The sequence below is a fragment of the Odocoileus virginianus genome, chromosome 1 (assembly GCF_023699985.2).
Source record: "Odocoileus virginianus isolate 20LAN1187 ecotype Illinois chromosome 1, Ovbor_1.2, whole genome shotgun sequence".
NCBI classification, from domain to species: Eukaryota; Metazoa; Chordata; class Mammalia; order Artiodactyla; family Cervidae; genus Odocoileus; species Odocoileus virginianus.
In genome coordinates, this window is record NC_069674.1 from 14,299,487 (window position 1) to 14,318,778 (window position 19,292).

The 19,292-nt window shown below is 39.2% G+C and overlaps 1 protein-coding gene across 7 annotated transcripts in view; it reads left to right on the plus strand.

The window, feature by feature from the left end:
• Positions 1–1,014: 1,014 nt before the first annotated feature.
• BRAF (B-Raf proto-oncogene, serine/threonine kinase) overlaps positions 1,015–19,292 on the plus strand; it is a 159,729-nt gene continuing 141,451 nt past the window's right edge. For 4 of the 7 annotated variants that reach the window (XM_070464852.1, XM_020899404.2, XM_070464823.1 and 1 more), the window contains exon 1: positions 1,016–1,368. In XM_070464852.1, the coding sequence (XP_070320953.1) occupies positions 1,234–1,368 (135 nt within the window). In that variant the 5' untranslated portion in view covers positions 1,016–1,233. Of the gene's footprint in view, positions 1,369–1,674; positions 1,693–19,292 lie in introns of those variants that run through there. The other 3 variants (XM_070464845.1, XM_070464836.1, XM_070464826.1) reach the window with 2 other exon arrangements.

A 19,292-nucleotide genomic window follows, 5' to 3' on the forward strand; every position in this document is an offset into this window, starting at 1 on the left:
CCATGACTTGATGCTTAGTTTATTTTGTGATTACCTGTACCCCATCAGGAGTTCACAGTAATTTTCACTGCTTCTCTGATTTTTCCCTTTCTTAAGTTTTTTCCCCAGCATATTTCCCCTTCTTGTCACATAAATGTATTTTTTTAATAATAAGCCAGATTTAACGAATTCCAATCTATAATTAGACCTCCTCTCAAAGGTAATTTACCTCTCCTCTCGTTTTCACGCATATTTTGCATAGAGAATGCCTTGGGCTATTCTGTCTATGAACTGCACAAAAGTATTTAAAATATTTTAAATGATTTTCTTGAAAATTAAATGATTCAAGTTTGGAAGCTTCAGACGTTTAGAATGCTCCATGCCTTGTGCAGGCCCTAGTGCATGGAAAGTGATCCACTTCCATTTGTTAAATGAACGAATCTGGAAAACGAAAAACAGACTAAAACATTTCATTCCTAAACGATGGTAAGAAGAAAAAAAAAAAGCTTTTACACTTCCATTTAGACCCGCTTTGACAGGCCAAATCCTTTAATGAAAAGGATCTAAGCATCATTCTGGTAACCTGGCTTTTCCTAAATATATTTCTATCAAATTCTGCTTGGCTGTTGCAACCTCGGGGTTTCGAGTCTTATTTTTATGACTCGGAGACGTTCGCTGTAATGATAATAGAAATAACACAGTAGTATGGGCTTTCCGCCTTCCTCCCTCTAGGATTTCAACTTCTTCTCCAATCTCCTCTTCGAGTAAATCCGACAACACAGAATAGGTTTAGGACTGAGAAGAGAATTAATCGGAGCCATGGAAACGGCCGAACGGAGGAAACGTGGGAGAGGAGGGTGGGCAGGAGGGGTAGGCACCCTCCCCTGACGAATGCGCGAGGGCGCTCCGAGGATCACGTCACGCACCTCAGGTGACGTCACGACCGTGACACGCGGGTGACGCCGTTGCCGCGGCGACTTCCAGTCGTCTCCGCCCCCTGCCCCCGGCGCCCCCCCCCCCCCCCCCCCCGGCCTAGCGTCCTTCCCCCAATCCCCTCAGGCTCTGCTGCGCCGGGGGCCGCAGGCCGGTTCCCGAGGTGGCCCAGGCGCCCTCCCACCGCCGACGCCGCCAGGGCCGCCCGAGCCGTCCCTCCCTGCCGCCCCCCGGCCTCCGCCTCCGCCTCCCCCCGCCCTCCGCCTCCCTTCCCCCTCCCCGCCCAGCAGCGGTCGCTTGGGCCCGGCTCTTGGTTATAAGATGGCGGCGCTGAGCGGCGGCGGCGGTGGCGGCGGCGGCGGCGCGGAGCAGGGCCAGGCTCTGTTCAACGGGGACATGGAGCCCGAGGCCGGCGCCGCGGCCTCTTCGACTGCGGACCCCGCCATTCCTGAGGAGGTGAGTGCCGGCGCACCCTGCACCCCTCCGGTCTCGGGGCTCGGCTGACTAGTGTTTATTTTGGGGGAAAGAGGTGGCGGTGGGGGCTCCGGTTGCCCTCAGCCACCTTCTCCTCGGGGCTCTGCGGGCTGAGAGACTGGCTTTCCCCACCTGTCCCTCCCCGCCAGGCAGCAGCTCGCTACGTAAACACACACAATGGCCCAGGGGGGGTTTCCCTGGTCCGCGCTCTGGGCTTGAGGGATTTGGGCAGCAGTGGTGGAGCAGGAGGCTATCAATAGGGGGCGAGACTCGGGGTTGGTCTGAGAAGGTCACGGCTGGATGAAGGTAGCCAGCCTCGCATCTCCTGGATGTTTTCTTTATTTGTGGTGGTGGTGGTGGTGGTGGTGGTGGTGGTGGTGGTGGGAGAGCTGGGGCCGGCATCCTGGTGAAATACGTGGGTTAGTAGCCGGGGCCGGGACCCCAGCCCGAGTTAACGTTGTGTGTAATTATTACATGGTCACGGTGAAGATGGGCGCATCATTCTCTAACTCTCCCCGACTCTGCCCCTTTTCAGGCCGCTGCGCTCCCTCCGCTTCTCTACTTGTTAGGGCGGAGGGGAGGATTTCTCGTCACCTGTTTTAACCAGCTAATGGTTTTGATCTAGCCTCTCCTGTTTCAATCCTAAGTGCCAGTGTTTCCGTTCTTTCTTCCATCCCGACCTCAGACCCCCGGTTCCTAACGTTTGTCAGTGTCGCCAGCTGGTAACCCCCATCCCAATTCCACCTGCCTTTTTGCCAGTGGTCGGACCTGCCTGCTCCTAACCTCAGTTTCTACTTAAGACGATTTTTTGCACCCTTCTCGTCTTAGTCTTGTTGAGGCCCTATACTTCATTCCCCTGCTCCGTAACACGTTACGGTCACAAATCCTTCTGGACACTTTGGAACTACTTACTTGCTGAATCCTGATGCTGTCAAGATTCCGTCAGATTTCACTTGCTTTCCTGCCACCTTTTAGTCCGTCATCCATTGTGCATCCGTACCTCTTTGTTTATTCCTACCTGTGGTTTTTAAGTAGGTGTGATTGATTTCTTTCTGTCCCATTTTTTTCTTTTACTTTTTCTTCTTTAGTCCTTCCATCTCTCAGCCACTGTTTATTTTAGTCTCTTATCACCTTGTCAGATTACTTTCTTTACATTTTGGTTTTTATTATGTAAAATGTTTTGTATTACATAAAATAATACACTTTATTATGCTTTCCAAATAATGAGATAATGTATGGTATGATAACTGTGCTTTATAATTATTGATCAGATAATGTGATTTAACGCCATTGACTTTGCTCAAAGTTCTTTCCTTCGTACTACAGCACTTAACATTTTATTTCCCAATTCTCGTAACGTCTCATTCTTTCTTCTGTCTATGCAGTTCTCTCTTTCCTGCTTCATCATCTTTACTTTGAGATTCATCCCATGTGCTAGCTCTATTCAGTATCAGTTTGTTCACAATATTGTTTGTTTTTCATTCTCTTACACCACTTGCATCTGTGCCCAAGATTCGTTCTGTACTATCATTTGATTTCATCTTAAATTCTCATTTGTATATATCTATAAATATATATTATAAAAAATAATGGGCATGGGTTATGAATTGTAATGTTCTGATTGTAACATTGTTTTTGTTGAGAACTTTGTTTCTGAATTACATAAATGTCTCTATATAGATATATATGATGTGTGTATGTATATATATGTGTGTGTGTATGTGTATTCTTTACACCACTTCCCAGTTACTTTTCTGTTTGCATTTCTGCTCAGATCAATTTCCTCAAATATCTGTTCATTTCCCCTAGTTTCTTGGATTTTAAGGATAGTGGTCATCCCTTCTTCCATTTCCTAGTTCATTCTGTTTTCCTTGTCCCCAGTTGCCATTCATTCTGCTTCCTTTCCTGGCTTTTGGTACTTAACTTGCTGAGGCTTCCTCTTGTCTTCCCCACACCTCCACATTCCTTCTTATTTATAAACAACTTTGTTCCGTTGACATGGAAATTTATTTTTAGAATACATTGTTTTTAATGGATAAATAGTTGGGGTCACATCTGCTGTCTATTTTTTCCACAAATCGGATATGCCTTTGTCTTACTCCTCACAGGTGCCTCTAGGCTTACTTTACTTTGTAGCGCTTGTGTGGTTTTGTTGAATTGCATCCCGAAGAATGGTAAGATTAATGGGGCTTCCTGGTGGCTCAGATGTTAAAGAATCTGCGTGCAGTGCAGGAGACCTGGGTTGGATCCTTGGGTCCGGAAGGTCCCCTGGAGAAGGGAATGGCCACCCACTCCAGTATTCTTGTCTGGAGAATTCCATGGACAGAACCTGGCAGGCTACAGTCCATGAGGTCACAGGGTCAGACCCGACTGATGACTGACACTTTCTCTTTCTATGAAATCATATTTCTGATTGTAACATTGTTTTCGTTGAGAACTTTGTTTCAAAATTATTAGAACAGTTTGCAGTGATATAGAGAAATTTTTTGTTAAGTACAATGTCTGCGATTTTATTTGAAAGGGCCAGATTGTTTTAGCTCTATTCTGAAGATTCTGACTCAGTAGGTGAGAGCTAGGGCCATGAGTTTCTGTATTTGGCACATTTCCTGGGCAGTTCTCATGTGCCAATACTTGAGAACTTCTAGGCTAGATGAATTCAAGTTTAAATTGGTAATAATTGGAAAAGATATTAGCACCTCTTGAAACCATAAATATACTCTTAACTAATTTTCAGTAGAAGTGTTTCCCCCTGCCTCCTCCACCCAAGTTTTTGTGGCTAGTGATGAATAGTAGTTTTTCCTCCATATTTTCTTATAAGAGCTTATAATAAATGTATTTGACTGGGGGAGGGGAGAGTAAAGGGTTAAAAATGAATCTCTTTTCAATATAAATATCAATGTTATGGGTGATGGAATAAATTCCTCCAAAAAATAATTTTAAATTTGAAGTTGGCTTACTGTCATCTTTTAAACTGTCTTCCTTATATGCCCTTAAGGAGATAATGTTACGATTCTCAAGTGCATGGAACAAAATGAAAAAAAGTATCTAAAGAATTACCTTACTTGACAGTAAAATACAGATTTTTTAAAGCTTCTCAGAGGAAAAACACATTTATTATTGAAAAGTTAGAAAAATATAAGTGCAAAAAATTTTGGAAAATTCTCTGTAATCTTGTCCCTAAGATATAATTACTATAAAGCATTTTAGTATATATACATACACTCTTTTATGCTTGCATAATATAATGTATGTGGTTTTGTAATATTTTTAAACAACATCATAAAAGATTTAACATATAGTGTGATTTTAACAATTTTTTATATTGTTTTTAATTTTAAAAATTTTATTGTCAGACATCTTGAACATAGAATGTAGATTTAGTCTTTAAAATTATGTTGATAAGTGAACAAATTTCTTGTCCTGTATTTGTAAGTATTACATTGTAGAAGCTCAAGATAGAATATTCTAATAAATGACAGGAGCTTATTAAATATTTATCAAATAAATGTGCTTTTACTTTTGGCATTAAACATTTACTTCTGACCATTTATATTTCCCTGATATTACTTTCTTTCTATGACCATATGGTATAGTATGGGACATTATGACAATATGGTATAAAATATTTTTTATTTATTTTTTTATTGTAGTGGTTTTTGCCATACACTGATTTTTTTTTTTAATATGTTATGCCAGGGTATGATATTTATTAACCATTCCTCTTATGGTGTATTTTTGTAGAAAGGAGCCTCTTACAGTCACATTACAATTAAGATTGTATTGTTTTCAAGATCTATTATCACCAACCTTGGTTAAACTGTGTAATTATAATAATGCATTGACTAAGTAGTATTCTGGGATAGTATGTCTTTTATAATGAGCTTCAGTGTGTTAAAATACATTTTTATGAATCATGCCAAACCAGGTTGAATTGCATCATACTTTTAAAAAGTGGTAGGCCCGCTAAACTTTGTGTTTCTACAGTTCTGACTGTTGCTGTATAAACTTAAGATACATTTCAAAGTGGACAAAGCATGCCTGTTAGTTAAAACCATAAAATAACTATGTCTTTGGTGTTTTTAGCATTCCCTTTCTGTAGTCTTTCTCTCTTATCATTTAATGAACTCCCTCCTTGAGGCACCACTCACCTCTTCTTTTATTTAGAAATTTTCTGACATCTGTCACTTATGTATGCTGACTATTAAAGGAATTGATAGTCAGTAAATGGACAAGAAAGAAACTTTGGAACTGAGTACTCCAATCCTTGAATGTAGTAAAACCTGAAAGCAACTTGATTTAATTGCATTTAGATAATAGGTTAGACAAACTATATTAAGACTATAGGCTAGAGAAGTCTGGTTTATTTTGATTCCCTGTTTCTGGCTTTACTGTTGAGGGAGCCGATCAAGTCATAACAAATGGAAACCTACGTTCTAGAGTGCTAGGGAAGAAAGGGAGGGAGCTTTGTTAGCATTTGTATACTGCTTTGTTAGCTTTTTCTGAGACTTGATGCTTACCTTGTTGAAGAATGAGGCATTTATTTAGTGTTCTTTTTTCTACAACCATAAAGTTCTTTTTCTCCTTTAGAAATGCAGAAGTGCATTTTTCTCCTTGACATCTTGATATTAATTTAGCTGGTACTTAGTGAACATTTTGTGTCATCTTCCTCTTTTACGAAATTCAGTATGTTCCTGTGCTTCCTAAATTTCTGCCTCAAATTGTTATTCAGATAAAACTTTAGAGTCAGTGGCTTTTACTGAATTTTTCTTCCTCAGAAGTTGAATTGTTTTGAGTCCTTTTTCTCATTCTCTTTGTCTAGTTCATCTGAATTGGTTAGTCTGTAAAGTCAGGATCAGCAATAGTTATACAGCTTCTGAATTCAAAATAGATGAGCCTGTTGAGGAGCTTTTCTGTTTTGTAAACAATGCTTGCATGGCCATAATGTTGTAGATAAGAACCAAAAATCTAGCCTTATTTCTTCTATTCCTTCCTTAAATATTTGGTGGAGGCATTGACACGTTCTGGGAAGTGGTTTTTATTTTTCAGTCTTCTTTTGTCTACCAATCTAATTTACTATCATGCATAATTACCACGATAATCAGAAGAAACTTTTTTTTTTTAATTAGTTGGAGGCTAATTACTTTACAGTATTGTAGTGGTTTTTGCCATACATTAACATGAATCAGCCATGGATTTACATGTGTTCCCCATCCTGATCCCGCCTCCCATCTCCCTCCCCCTCCCATCCCTCTGGGTCTTCCCGGTGCACCGGCCCTGAGCACTTGTCTCATGCATCCAACCTGGACTGGTGATCTGTTTCAAGACGAAACTCTTTAATACAGCCTCTACTCTAACATTAAGCAATTATTTTTTCTCCCCTCTATCCTCTGAGATTATTTTGGTTTCCATGTTTTCTCTTGGGTTTAAAAAACTTATTCTTGTTTCTCCTCATATCAGGCCTGTGCTTACAGAGGCAAAGTGATGCTCAGTAACATTACATTTCTTTCTGGGTTCTGGGAATGCCCTTGATAAAGAATATAAAAATGGCTCTGAACTCAGTTAACTTTATATCTTCTGGAAGCTCTGTAACATGAAATGAAACATCATTTTTACTCTTGTAATATAGCTGCAATTATTGACAGCACTTTGGGGACAAATGTGCCATAAGATTGTGGTTTTCCAATTACTATAGAGCTCTAGTACTGTTTTTAAAAACACATTAGCACTGTAAGAAATATAGATTTTTGAGTTGCTCTAATATCCATATACATGAAGCAGGTTTTGCCTGTTTTGTACATTTTTTTATCCTCATCTGGAACATAGATACTCAGATATTTAGTGAAAGAATTGGTTAATGTGTACAAAACAGGGAATATAGCCGGTATCTTATAGTAACTTTAAATGGAGTACAATCTATAAAATTTTTGCATTACTGTGTTGTATACCTGAAACTAATATAATATTGTAAATCAACTATACCTCAGTTAAAAAAATATTTTTTTAAAGCATTGGTGAATGAAACCCTATTAGATATGATGCGCTTGGATTTTCTGTACCATTCAGTTCTCATTTTTTAATTTTACTCATAAAATCAGTTTATTAGATTGACAACCACCTGGTTGCAACAATTTGTTTTGAGGGTATCAAGGACCTTCTTCAGAGCTTACCTCAAGGCTTTATTTAGTCCCACTATACCGTAACTGTTGAAATTCTTCATTTATCTGCATTAGGTGTTGATCTCCTTGAAAGAAAAGCAGTTGATGGCTGTAAAAATTTTAGAGCTACTGTGCATGGAAGAGAGATCTGTGCTGACATGAATCTTCCCAAGTGTAATAATCTGTGTAGAAGATTTTCAGCAACTTGTGTTTAAGGCAGCAGTCAGCTGACTTCTGTGTAAAGGGTCAAGTAAATATTTTAGGCACTGTGGATCTAACTGCTCTGTCTCTGTCACAAGGACTGAACACTCAATCATCGTACTGTAGCATAAAATCAGCTAATAGCCTATGTAAATGAGTAAGTGTGAATGTGTTCCAATGAAACTTATTTACGGACACTGAAATTTGAATGTGTCATGAAATATTCTTTTCTTTTTTTTTTTTTTCATTGAAAAATGTAAAAGCATTCTTGGCTTGTACAAAAAACAGCCGGAGTGGGGGACAGATTTAGTTCATGGGCCAAAGTTTTCTACTTAGTCTGATGGAGACTAAGTAGATCATATTTGAGGTTCTGAAGTTAAGGTGTGATTTAGAGTTCTGTAAGTTTTTAAAAGTCAGGTTTATTGGGTTATAATTCACACATACTATAATGTACCATTTTAAACACACAAGTTGATAAGTTTTGGCAAATGTGTATAGTCATGTAACTACTGCTGCAATCAAGATAAAGAACATTTCCATCAAAACTTCCCTAATTCCTCTTTTCATTCATTTTGCTCGCTACACTATTGCCAGTCCTGACAAACACTGAGCTGACTTCTAGCTTTGCCTTTTCCAAAGTCATAAATGGGGAATCATACAGTATGTGTAACCATGTATTTGGCGTCTTTCATTTAGTTTGATTTTTTTCATTTATTTTTATTAGTTGGAGGCTAATTACAGTACTGTAGTGGTTTTTAACTTGAATTTTTTTTTTTCCTCTAACTTAAGCCGCATAGAAACTTGAAGTGTTTTGTTTTTGTTTTTTATTTTATGTGTGTATTTATGTCTTTGACTGCTTCAGGTCATAGCTGAGGCACGCAGGCTTCTCACTGCTGTGTGGGCTCACTGGTTCTGGTGTGTGAGCTCCAGAGTGCTGCACGCTCAGTAGTTGCATTGCGTGGGCTGGATTGCCATGCACCAGGGAGTGACCCATGTCCCCCTGCATTACAAGCTGAATTCTTAGCCACTGGACCACCAGGGAAGTCCCTAGTTTGGTATTTTTGAGATGCACTCATGTTGTTGACATGTATCAGTAACTGGTTTCTGTTTATTGCTCAGTAGTAGTGTATGGGTGTTGCACATTTACCAGTTGATGGGTAGCAGAGTTCTTTCTAGTTTTCAGCAGTTATAAATAAAGTTGCCAAAAATGTTGGGTTCAGGTTTTTGTGTGGATGCTGGGTTTTTTATTTCTCTAGTAAGGAGCTAGAACTTGGATTAATGGGTCGTATGGTAGGTGTATATTTAATTATATAGGAAACTGTCAAACTTTTCTAAAGCAATAGTAGCATTTTGCATTGCCACTCACAAGGAATGAGAGTTCCAAACTTTATCCTGTCAACACTTGTTAGTTTTAGCAGTTCTAATATGTATGTAGGAGTAGCTCATTGTGGTTTTAATTTGCATTTTCCTAGAGATTAATGATATTTGACAGCTATTTATATGCTTAGTTCCGTTTAGTTCAATCGCTCAGTCGTGTCCGACTTTGTGACCCCATGAACCGCTGCATGCCAGGCCTCCCTGTCCATCACCAACTCCCAGAGTTTACCCAAACTCATGTCAATTGAGTCAGTGATGCCATCCAACCATTTCATCTTCTGTTGTCCCCTTCTCCTTCTGCCCTCAGTCTTTCCCAGCATCAGGGTCTTTGCAGATGAGTCAGCTCCTCACATCAGGTGGCCAAAGTATTGGAGTTTCAGCTTCAACATCAGTCCTTCCAATGAACACCCAGGACTGATCTCCTTTAGGATGGATTGGTTGGATCTCCTTGCAGTCCAAGGGACTCTAAAAAGTCTCCTCCAACACCACAATTCAAAAGCATCAATTCTTTGGCATTCAGCTTTCTTTATAGTTCAAGTCTCACACCCATACATGACTACTGGAAAAACCATAGCCTTGACTGGATGGACCTTTGTTGGCAAAGTAACATCTCTGCTTTTTAATATGCTGTCTAGATTGGTCATAACTTTTCTTCCAAGAAGTAAGCGTCTTTTAATTTCATGACTGCAGTCACCATCTGCAGTGATTTTGGAGCCCAAAAAAATAAAGTCTGCCACTGTTTCTACTGTCTCCTCATCTATTTGCCATGAAGTGATGGGGCCGGATGCCATGATCTTCATTTTCTGAATGTTGACCTTTAAGCTGACTTTTCACTCTCCTCTTTCACTTTCATCAAGAGGCTCTTTAGTTCTTTGCTTTCTGCCATAAGGGTGGTGTATTCTGCATATCTGAGGTTATTGATATTTCTCCCGGCAATCTTGATTCCAGCTTGTGCTTCATCCAGCCTAGCGTTTCTCATGATGTACTCTGCATATGAGTTAAATAAGCAGGGTGACAATATACAGCCTTGACGTACTCTTTTTCCTATTTGGAACCAGTCTGTTGTTCTATGTCCAGTTCTAGCTGTTGCTTCCTGACCTGCATACAGGTTTCTCAAGAGGCAGGTCAGGTGGTCTGGTATTTCCATCTCTTTCAGAATTTTCCACAGTTTACTATGATCCACACAGTCGAAGGCTTTGGCATAGTCAATAAAGCAGAAGTATATGTTTTTCTGGAACTCTCTTGCTTTTTCTGTGATATGATGGATGTTGGCAATTTGATCTCTGGTTCCTCTGCCTTTTGTAAAAGCAGCTTGAACATCTGGAAGTTCACGGTTCATGTATTGTTGAAGTCTGGCTTTGAGAATTTTGAGCTTTACTTTCCTAGTGTGTGAGATGAATGCAATTGTGTGGTAGTTTGAGCATTCTTTGGCATTGCCTTTCTTTGGGATTGGAATGAAAACTGACCTTTTCCAGTCCTGTGGTCACTGCTGAGTTTTCCACATTTTCTGACATATTGAGTGCAGCACTTTCACAGCATCATCTTTTAGGCTTTGAAATAGCTCACCTGGAATTCCATCACATCCACTAGCTTTTTGTTCATAGTTATGCTTCTTAAGGCCCACTTGACTTCACATTCCAGAATGTCTGGCTTTAGTGAGTGATCACGCTATTGTGATTATCTGGGTTGTGAAGGTCATTTTTGTATAGTTGTTCTTTGTGTTCTTGCCACCTCTTCTTAATATCTTCTGCTTCTGTTAGGTCCATACCATTCCTGTCCTTTATTGAGTGCATCTTTGCATGAAATGTCCCCTTGGTATCTCTAATTTTCTTGAAGAGATCTCTAGTCTTTCCCATTCTTTTATTTTCCTCTGTTTCTTTGCACTGATCACTGAGGATGGCTTTCTTATCTCTCCTTGCTTTTCTTTGGAAGTCTGCATTCAAATGGATCTTTCCTTTTCTCCTTTGCCTTTCTCTTCTCTTCTTTTCACAGCTATTTGTAAGGCCTCCTCAGACAGCCATTTTGCTTTTTGGCTTTTCTTTTTCTTGGGGATGTTCTTGATCCCTGTCTCCTATACAGTGTCATGAACCTCCACCCATAGTTCATCAGGCACTCTGTCTATCACATCTAGTCCCTTAAATCTATTTCTCATTCAGTTACTCATATATTTTCTTTGGTAAAGTAGCCATTCAGATCTTTTTATGTAGTATTTACCTTCTTCTTATGGATTTGTAAGAATGTTATATACATAACCTGGATACAAGTTCTTTGTTTCAGACATGTGTTTTGTACATGCCTCCCAATCTGTGGCTTGTCTTTTCATTTTCCTAAATGTTCTTTGAAGAGTAGAAATTTTGCTTTTCATGAAATAAAATTTATCAATTTTTTCTTTTATGTTTCATGCATTCTGTGTCCTGCCCAGTGTATATTTGCTCAACTTAAGGCCATAAAATTTTGTCCCATGTTTTCTTCTATAAGTTTTACAGTTTTAGCTTTTACATATCAGTCTCTGATCCTTTTGGAGTTAATTTTTCTATATATTGTGAGGTAAGGGTTAAAGTTTGGTCATTCTTTTTCATATGGATGTCCAGTTTTTCACCTTTCTTGAAGAGACTGACCTTTTTCTGTTGAATTACCTTGGCACCTCTATTTAAATCAGTTGATTGTGTTTGAGGATTATACTCTGTTTTATTGACCTATATGTCTCTTTGCCTGGTACCGCACTGTCTTGATTATTGTAGCTTTATAGTTCAATCTTAAAGTTAGGTAGATACAGTTTGTAGGATTTTTAGAACTTTAAAATTTGATTTTTAAAATTCTTTTGTGCTATTGTATTTTTTGACAGGACAGGGTTCGTAATTTTCTCCTGGTTCTCAAAGGTGTCTGCTATCCAAGAAAAGTTTAAACTCACTGTAGTATGTAGTTAACACATCCCTTCCTTGATTTATTTGGTGGAGAGGTTGTGAAAAGTGGCAGATACAGAAAACATGTTTCATTCAAAATTAACTTCATAAGAAATGAAGACGATATCCTACTAGGTGGCACCAGAAGGTCAACAGTGTCCTTTTTTGTTTTTTTACCTGCATTTCAAAAATTTTAACTCAATAATCAAGATATGTATGGGTGAAAGTGAATATGTTAAGTTGTTTATTCACCAAAAAAGTTATGGAAAATGTCAGTCAGGTGGTGGGAGTTACTAGTCTATAATACTAGCTGTGTTATTCTCCATCTTCAAGTGAGTTTTTCCATTTGAAATCTATGTCATGTTCTGTGATGTTGCAGAATTAGCACCTTTATTACTCTTAGAGTCATCATTAAATTGTTTTTACTAAGGATAAGCATATGGTGGTGGTTGGTCATATCTCTTCCTTTTTCGTTGGGACCCATAGGACCTATTACCTTGTTTGAAATTACAGTGGTGGTAGCTTTTTATTCCATAGTCTGAAGGGCTTCCCTGCAATGTAAAATGATAGTTGTAGTCATGATTTTCACTTAAGATTTATGAATACATTACCTGATTTTTTTTTTTCCTTAGTTTCCTTGTGAAGGAAGGAAAACTTAAGACTTAAACATCAGTGAAAGTCTTGTAATACCTGACTTAGTAGGGTCATGTGACAGTTGGGAGGGTAAGATTATTCAGGCTTCTGTTCATGTTGTAAGTTCAGTTCATTTACTCAGTCGTGTCCAACTCTTTATGACCCCATGAACTGCAGCACGCCAGGCCTCCCTGTCCATCACCAACTCCCAGAGTTTACTCAAACTCATGTCCATTGAGTCAGTGATGCCATCCAACCATCTTATCTTCTGTCTTCCCCTTCTCCTCCTGCCTTCAATCTTACCCAACATCAGGGTCTTTTCCAATGAGTCAGCTCTTCACATCAGGTCTCCAAAGTATTGGAGTTTCAGCTTCAGCATCAGTCCTTCTAATGAACACCCAGAACTGATCTCCTTTAGGATGGACTGGTTGGATCTCCTTGCAGTCCAAGGGACTCGCAAGAGTCTCCTCCAACACCACAATTCAAAAACATCAATTCTTCGGCACTCAGCTTTCTTTATAGTCCAACTCTCACACCCATACATGACTACTGGAAAAACCATAGCCTTGACTAGATGGACCTTTGTTGACAAGGTAATGTCTCTGCTTTTTAATACGTGTCTAGGTTGGTCATAACTTTTCTTCCAAGGAGTAAGCAAGCGTCTTTTAATTTCATGGCTTCAATCACCATCTACAGTGATTTTGGAACCCCCCAAAAATAAAGTCTGATACTGTTTCCACTGTTTCCCCATCTATTTGCCATGAAGTGATGGGACCAGATGCCATTATCTTAGTTTTCTGAATGTTGAGCTTTAAGCCAACTTTTTCACTCTCCTCTTTCACTTTCATCAAGAGTCTCTTTAGTAGTAAGTAGTAGTATTCTAATTGTATCTGGCTACTTTGCAAATTTTGAAATGGCACTTACAGGGAGAGAGAACCACAACAATTTTGGAGACTATTTTCAATTGTTGATCCCAAATCAATGTGTTTTAAAAAGTATGCATCTCCTTACTGTAAAAAGATGCCTCGTGTTTAAATTGAGAAATACTCTACTTTTGTTTTATATTTTTCTTTCACTAGATATATATAACCTTTAAAGTAATAACACCAGAAAAATCTGAGTTTATTTCCAGAATGGCTTAAATTAAATTTTAGGATGCTTTGAATTAGTCACTTACCTTTGAGTATTTGAAACAGTTTAAAATACTGCTTGGGGGTTATTCCTCTTTTGACCTAAGATTTTTATACTGTATTTGCTGCATTACAGCACTTATTTTGCAAAGTAAATTTTTATTTGTGTTTATAGATGTGCTTTATTAAAGGAGTTTACTAGCTCCAGCAGTGATATTGTAAATAGTTACTAGAACTTCTATTTTATTTTTTCCCCACGTTGGGTCTAATCCCATTTTGTCTGTTTTAAAGTTTGTACTCTACCTAGAAATCTCTCTGAAGCATAGAGGAAAAAAAACCCCAACAGTTACTAATTTGAGAGTTTTGTTTTTATTTTATTTTAGTTCTACCAGTTTATTGCTACCAACCCATCTCCCACCACCCTCGTGCACACATGCTCAGTCATGTAATTCCATGGACTGCAGCCCGCCAGGCTCCTCTGTCCATTGACTTTTCCAGGCAAGAATACTGGAGTGGGTTGCCATTTCCTTCTCCAGGAGAGTTTAAGAGTTCTTAGTAGCATAATTTCTGGTCATGTATGAAGGTAATTTAATTTCCATTTGTTATTTTTTTAAAAATCCTACCTTCTCCATGAGTCCCAAACAATTACTGCCTTTCTAACTTTTTTTTTTTACTATGAAAAGATAAAGAACTATTGTTAATTATTCCTACATAACTCAGAATTAATTTTTTACACATCACATTACTAAATTTCCATGGGAATAGTGTCAGAGAGTTTGAGCAAACTCTGGGAGATAGGGGGGCCAGGGAAGCTGGACGTTCCACAGTTCATGGGGGTCACAAAGAGTTGGGCATGATTGAGCTTCTGAACAATAACACGTGTCAGAGAGCTTCAGACAGGGAAGACTTTATGGTTTAGTATAGTCCTTACATTCCTATTCTGCAACTACTGAAAGTGTTCATTTCATCTTAGTTTTCACATGCTTGCTTCTAAAATGTGAAATGTTTTACCCATTCTTTCTGTGTGTCTTCTCACATTAACAGTAAATTACACAATCTAAAAGTTTCATTATGCATAAAGATTTAGTGCAGTGTAATGTTTTGGTAAGTTTATTGCAGATGATTTTTCTATTACTGAATTTGGCACTTCAGTTGCTGTATGTATTTAGGAATCAAACTTTTAGTTATTGGTTATCATGAATGGGTACTTGAGAGAAAAGTTTAATTATGAAGTCATAACTATTCAGTGTCATAGCCATTCATACACTGCTTGGTTTTCACTGGCAGTTCTTGATCCCTGTCCTGCCCTTCCTCATGCTATGTACTGAACTTGTAAGTGGATAACAGGGGTGGTGTGACAATACGTACAAGCCTTCACAGAATCATAGTTGTATTATTTTTCTGCCAATTTTGGGGACAAAGATAAATATATTTGAAATTTTGCTTTTGGATATCTTTATGGCGTTTTTAAAAAATGGCCAATGATATACTTTGGCACAGGGTTCTAGTTGTCAAAAACTTTTGGTTAGTTCTTAATGTAGGACTGATGATTGACCTAGTAGAACTGTTTCAGTGTTGCCAACATTCCATTAATGTTATCTTTAAACCACTATTGAATTAAAGAAATTAAAAGTGGCAGCATATTGGTATTTTGGGTAAACATTTCATAGGAATGAGGTAACTTCTCTATATGATAGTAGAAAGACTGTATCTCATGGCTTTATAGGAAAAATGGTAAGCATTAGGACTTGTGTTTTGGCAGTTTTAAAGCTATTGTCCACCATTTGCCTTGTCATCCTTCCAAAACTACATTGATAAATTTTGTATTGAGTCATTTCACAGGACAATAGGTATTTATGTATTCAATAAATATTTGAATTTCTACTGTGCCAGATAGTAATCTAGCTGCTTAGTACATTTAAAGGCCAAAACAATGCAAAGATCTCTCCTTATCTAGCTTACATTCTGGTGTAGGGGTGTGTGTGTGTGTGTATGAGAGAGAGACACACACTCATAAAAAGAAACTTTCATAGTGTGTTTGAAGGTAGTGAGTACTGTGGAAAAATGAAAGAGCAGGTAGAGTTTGGGGCTTAGGTAGCAATTTAAAATAGATGTAGGTAGGACCTTGTCTGAAAAGGGTGACATTTGAGCAAAGATTTTAGGAAGGCAGAGAAAAACGTATCAGGAGAACCAAGATCAAAGGTTCTGAGCCAGGGATGTGCCTTGCCTATTCAAAAAACAGCCAGGATGCCAGAGCTGCTGAAGTGCCTTGAGGAAGGGGGGTGCATAGCAGGATGAAAGCTAAGAGGTGTTGAAGCAACAGTGGGAGCATGACCACAGGCCGTGTGAGGAGTTTGACTTTAAGTGAAGTAAGTAGCAGCACAGAGGTGAGTGCTATGATCTGACTTGTGTGGAAATAGGAATGCTCTGATGGCTGTGGGGGCAGTGAGTTGTAAAGGGCAAGGATGGACACAAGGGAGCCAGGGAGGAGCCGCTTCCAGTCTCTAAGGCAGTGGCTTACCAGGTTGGTAGCAGTAGAGGTCTTGGGAAGTGGTCAGATTTTGGACATTTTGAAAGTAGAGGTGACAGAATTTGTTGATAGATTGAAGGTGAGATGGTGCAAGAAAGAGAGGTGTCATGAGGAAGGGGAGGGTTCAGATTAAGAATTCAGTTTTGAGGATGTTAAGTTTGAAATACCTATTAGGTGTCCAAAATGTTGAGTAAGCAGTTGGTACATGAGTCTGGAACTTGAGAGTGAGGTCCAATGGCAGAGACTGTTCACCATATCTATGTCTTACTTTCTTTGAGTGTAAAGCTAGACAGTTCTCGCTTGTAGTTAGGTGTGATCGTGTGATTAAGTTCAGGCTAATGTAATATGAGCACAAGTGATGTGCACACCTTCTAGGTCTAGGCCACACCATCATCTTCCATCTGGTTTTTCCCTTCTGGCCTCCTGGAACAGAGGTGCTCTTTAAGGAAAGTTGGAAGCCATGTGTTGTAAATGGTAAATTGTCCTCATCCGTCTAGATAAGAACCATCTTGCCAACCTGTTTAGCCACCTAATCCTATTAGATGAGTAAGAAATAAATTTAATGAGTTTGAGTCCTTATACCTTTAAGATGTATTTGTTATAACAGCTAACTTTAAATTTGGGCATTTAGGTGTTTTTGTTTTTTTTAGAGTCAGTGTCACTGATTACTCATCCTAGGAGCTTTATTACTCCACAAACCTTATTTTCACTTTATATCTGATTTTTTTTTTTAAATCAAGACATTTCCCTCCATGACTAACCCACTTCACCACTCAGCCAAAGAATCCATACAGTGTTCACTAAATTACATTCAAAATTTTTTTCTTATATCAAATTAGTTTTATTTTCTCTTTTAATTTTTATTGGGGGCTTCCTTAGTGGCTTGGATGGTAAAGAATCTGCCTGCAGTGCAGGAGACCCAAGCTCGATCCCTGGGTTGGAACGATCTCCTGGAGAAGGGCATGGCAGCCCTCTCCAGTATTCTTGCCTGGAGAATCCCGTGGATGGAGGAGCCTGGTGGGCTATGGTCCATGAGGTCGCAAAGATTCGAACACAACTGAGCAACTGACTTTTTCATTTATCGTTGCTTTACAGTGTTGTGTTGGTTTCTGCTGTGCAGCAAAGTGAGTCAGTTACGTGTTTACATACGTGAACTCTTTTTTGGTTTCCCTCCCATTTAGGTCACCACACAGCACTAAGGAGAGCTCCCTGTGCTGCACAGTAGGTTCTCACTTGTTCTTTGTTGTTCAGTCGCTAAGTTATGTCTGACACTTTGCAACCCCATGGACTCCAGCACATCAGGCTTCCCTGTCCTTTCCCATCTCCTGGAGTTTGCTTAAACTGATGTCCATGGAGTCTGTAATACCATCCAACCATCTCATCCTCTGTTGCCCCCTTTTCCCTCCTGTCCTCAGTCTTTCCCAGCATCAGGGTCTTTTCCAGTGGGTCAGCTCTTCGCATCACATGGCTAGTATTGGAGCTTCAGCTTCAGAATCAGTCTTTCCAATGAATATTCAGAGTTGATATCCTTTAGGATTGACTGGTTTGATCTCCATGCTGTCCACGGGACTCTCAAGAGTCTTCTCCAATACCACAGTTCAAAAGTATCAGTTCTTCAGCACTTAGCCTTCTTTGTGGTCCAACTCTCATACCCATACATGACTACTGGAAAAACCGTAGCTTTGATTAGATGGACCTTTGTCAGCGGAGTAATGTCTGCTTTTTAATATGCTGTCTAGCTTGGTCATAACTTCTCTTCCAAGGAGCAAGCATCTTTTAATTTCATGGCTGCAATCACCATCTGCAGTGATTTTGGATCCCAGGAAAATAAAATCTGCCACTATTTCCACTTTTCCCCCATCTATTTGCCATGAAATTATGGGACTGGATACCATGATCTTAGTTTTTAGAATGCTGAGTTTCCAGTCAGCTTTTTCACTCTCCTCTTTCACTTTCATCAAGAGGCTCTTTAGTTCCTCTTCAGTTTCTGCCATTAGAGTGGTATCATCTGCATGGCTGAGGTTATTGATATTTCTCCCGCAATGTTGATTCCAGCTTATGTTTCATCAACCTGGCATTTCCCATGATGTACTCTGCATAGAAGTTAAGTAAGCAAGGTGACAATATACAGCCTTGATGTACTCCTTATCCAATTTTAACTTAGAACCAGTCTGTTGTTCTAAGTCTTGTTCTGACCGTTGCTTCTTGACCTGCAACAGGTTTCTGAGAAGACAGGTCAGGTGGTCTGGTATTCCCATCTCTTTAAGAATTTTCCACAGTTTGTTGTGATCCACACAAAGGTTTTATCATAGTCAGTGAAGCAGAAGTAGATGTTTTTCTGTAATTCTCTTGCTTTCTCTATGATCCAGCAAATGTTGGCAATTTGATCTCTGGTTCCTCTGCCTTTGCAAAATCCAGCTGGTACAGGTGGAAGTTCTTATTTCACGTGCTGCTGAAGCCTAGCTTGAAGGATTTTGACTATTTCCTTGCTAGCATGTGAAATGAGCACAATTGTATGGTAGTTGGAATATTCTTTGGTATTACCTTTCTCTGGGATTGGAATGAGAACTAATCTTTTCCTGTCCTGTGGCCACTGCTGAGTTCTCCAAGTTTGCTGACACATTGAGTGCAACACTTTAACAGCATCATTTTTAAGGATTTTGAATAGCTGAAATTCCATCTCCTCCACTAACTTTGTTCATAGCAATGCTTCCTAAGGCCCACTTGACTTCATATTCCAGAATGTCCAGCTCTAGGTGAGTGACAGCACCATTGTGGTTATCTGGGTTATTAAGACCTTTTTGGTATGGTTCTTCTATGTATTCTTGCTGCCTCTTTTTAATCTCTTCTGCTTCTATTAGGTCCATACTGTTTCTGTCCTTTATTGTGTCCATCTTTGCATGAAATAGTCCTTTGGTATCTCCAGTTTTGTTGAAGAGATCTCTCGTCTTTCCCATTCTGTTGTTTTCCTCCAGTT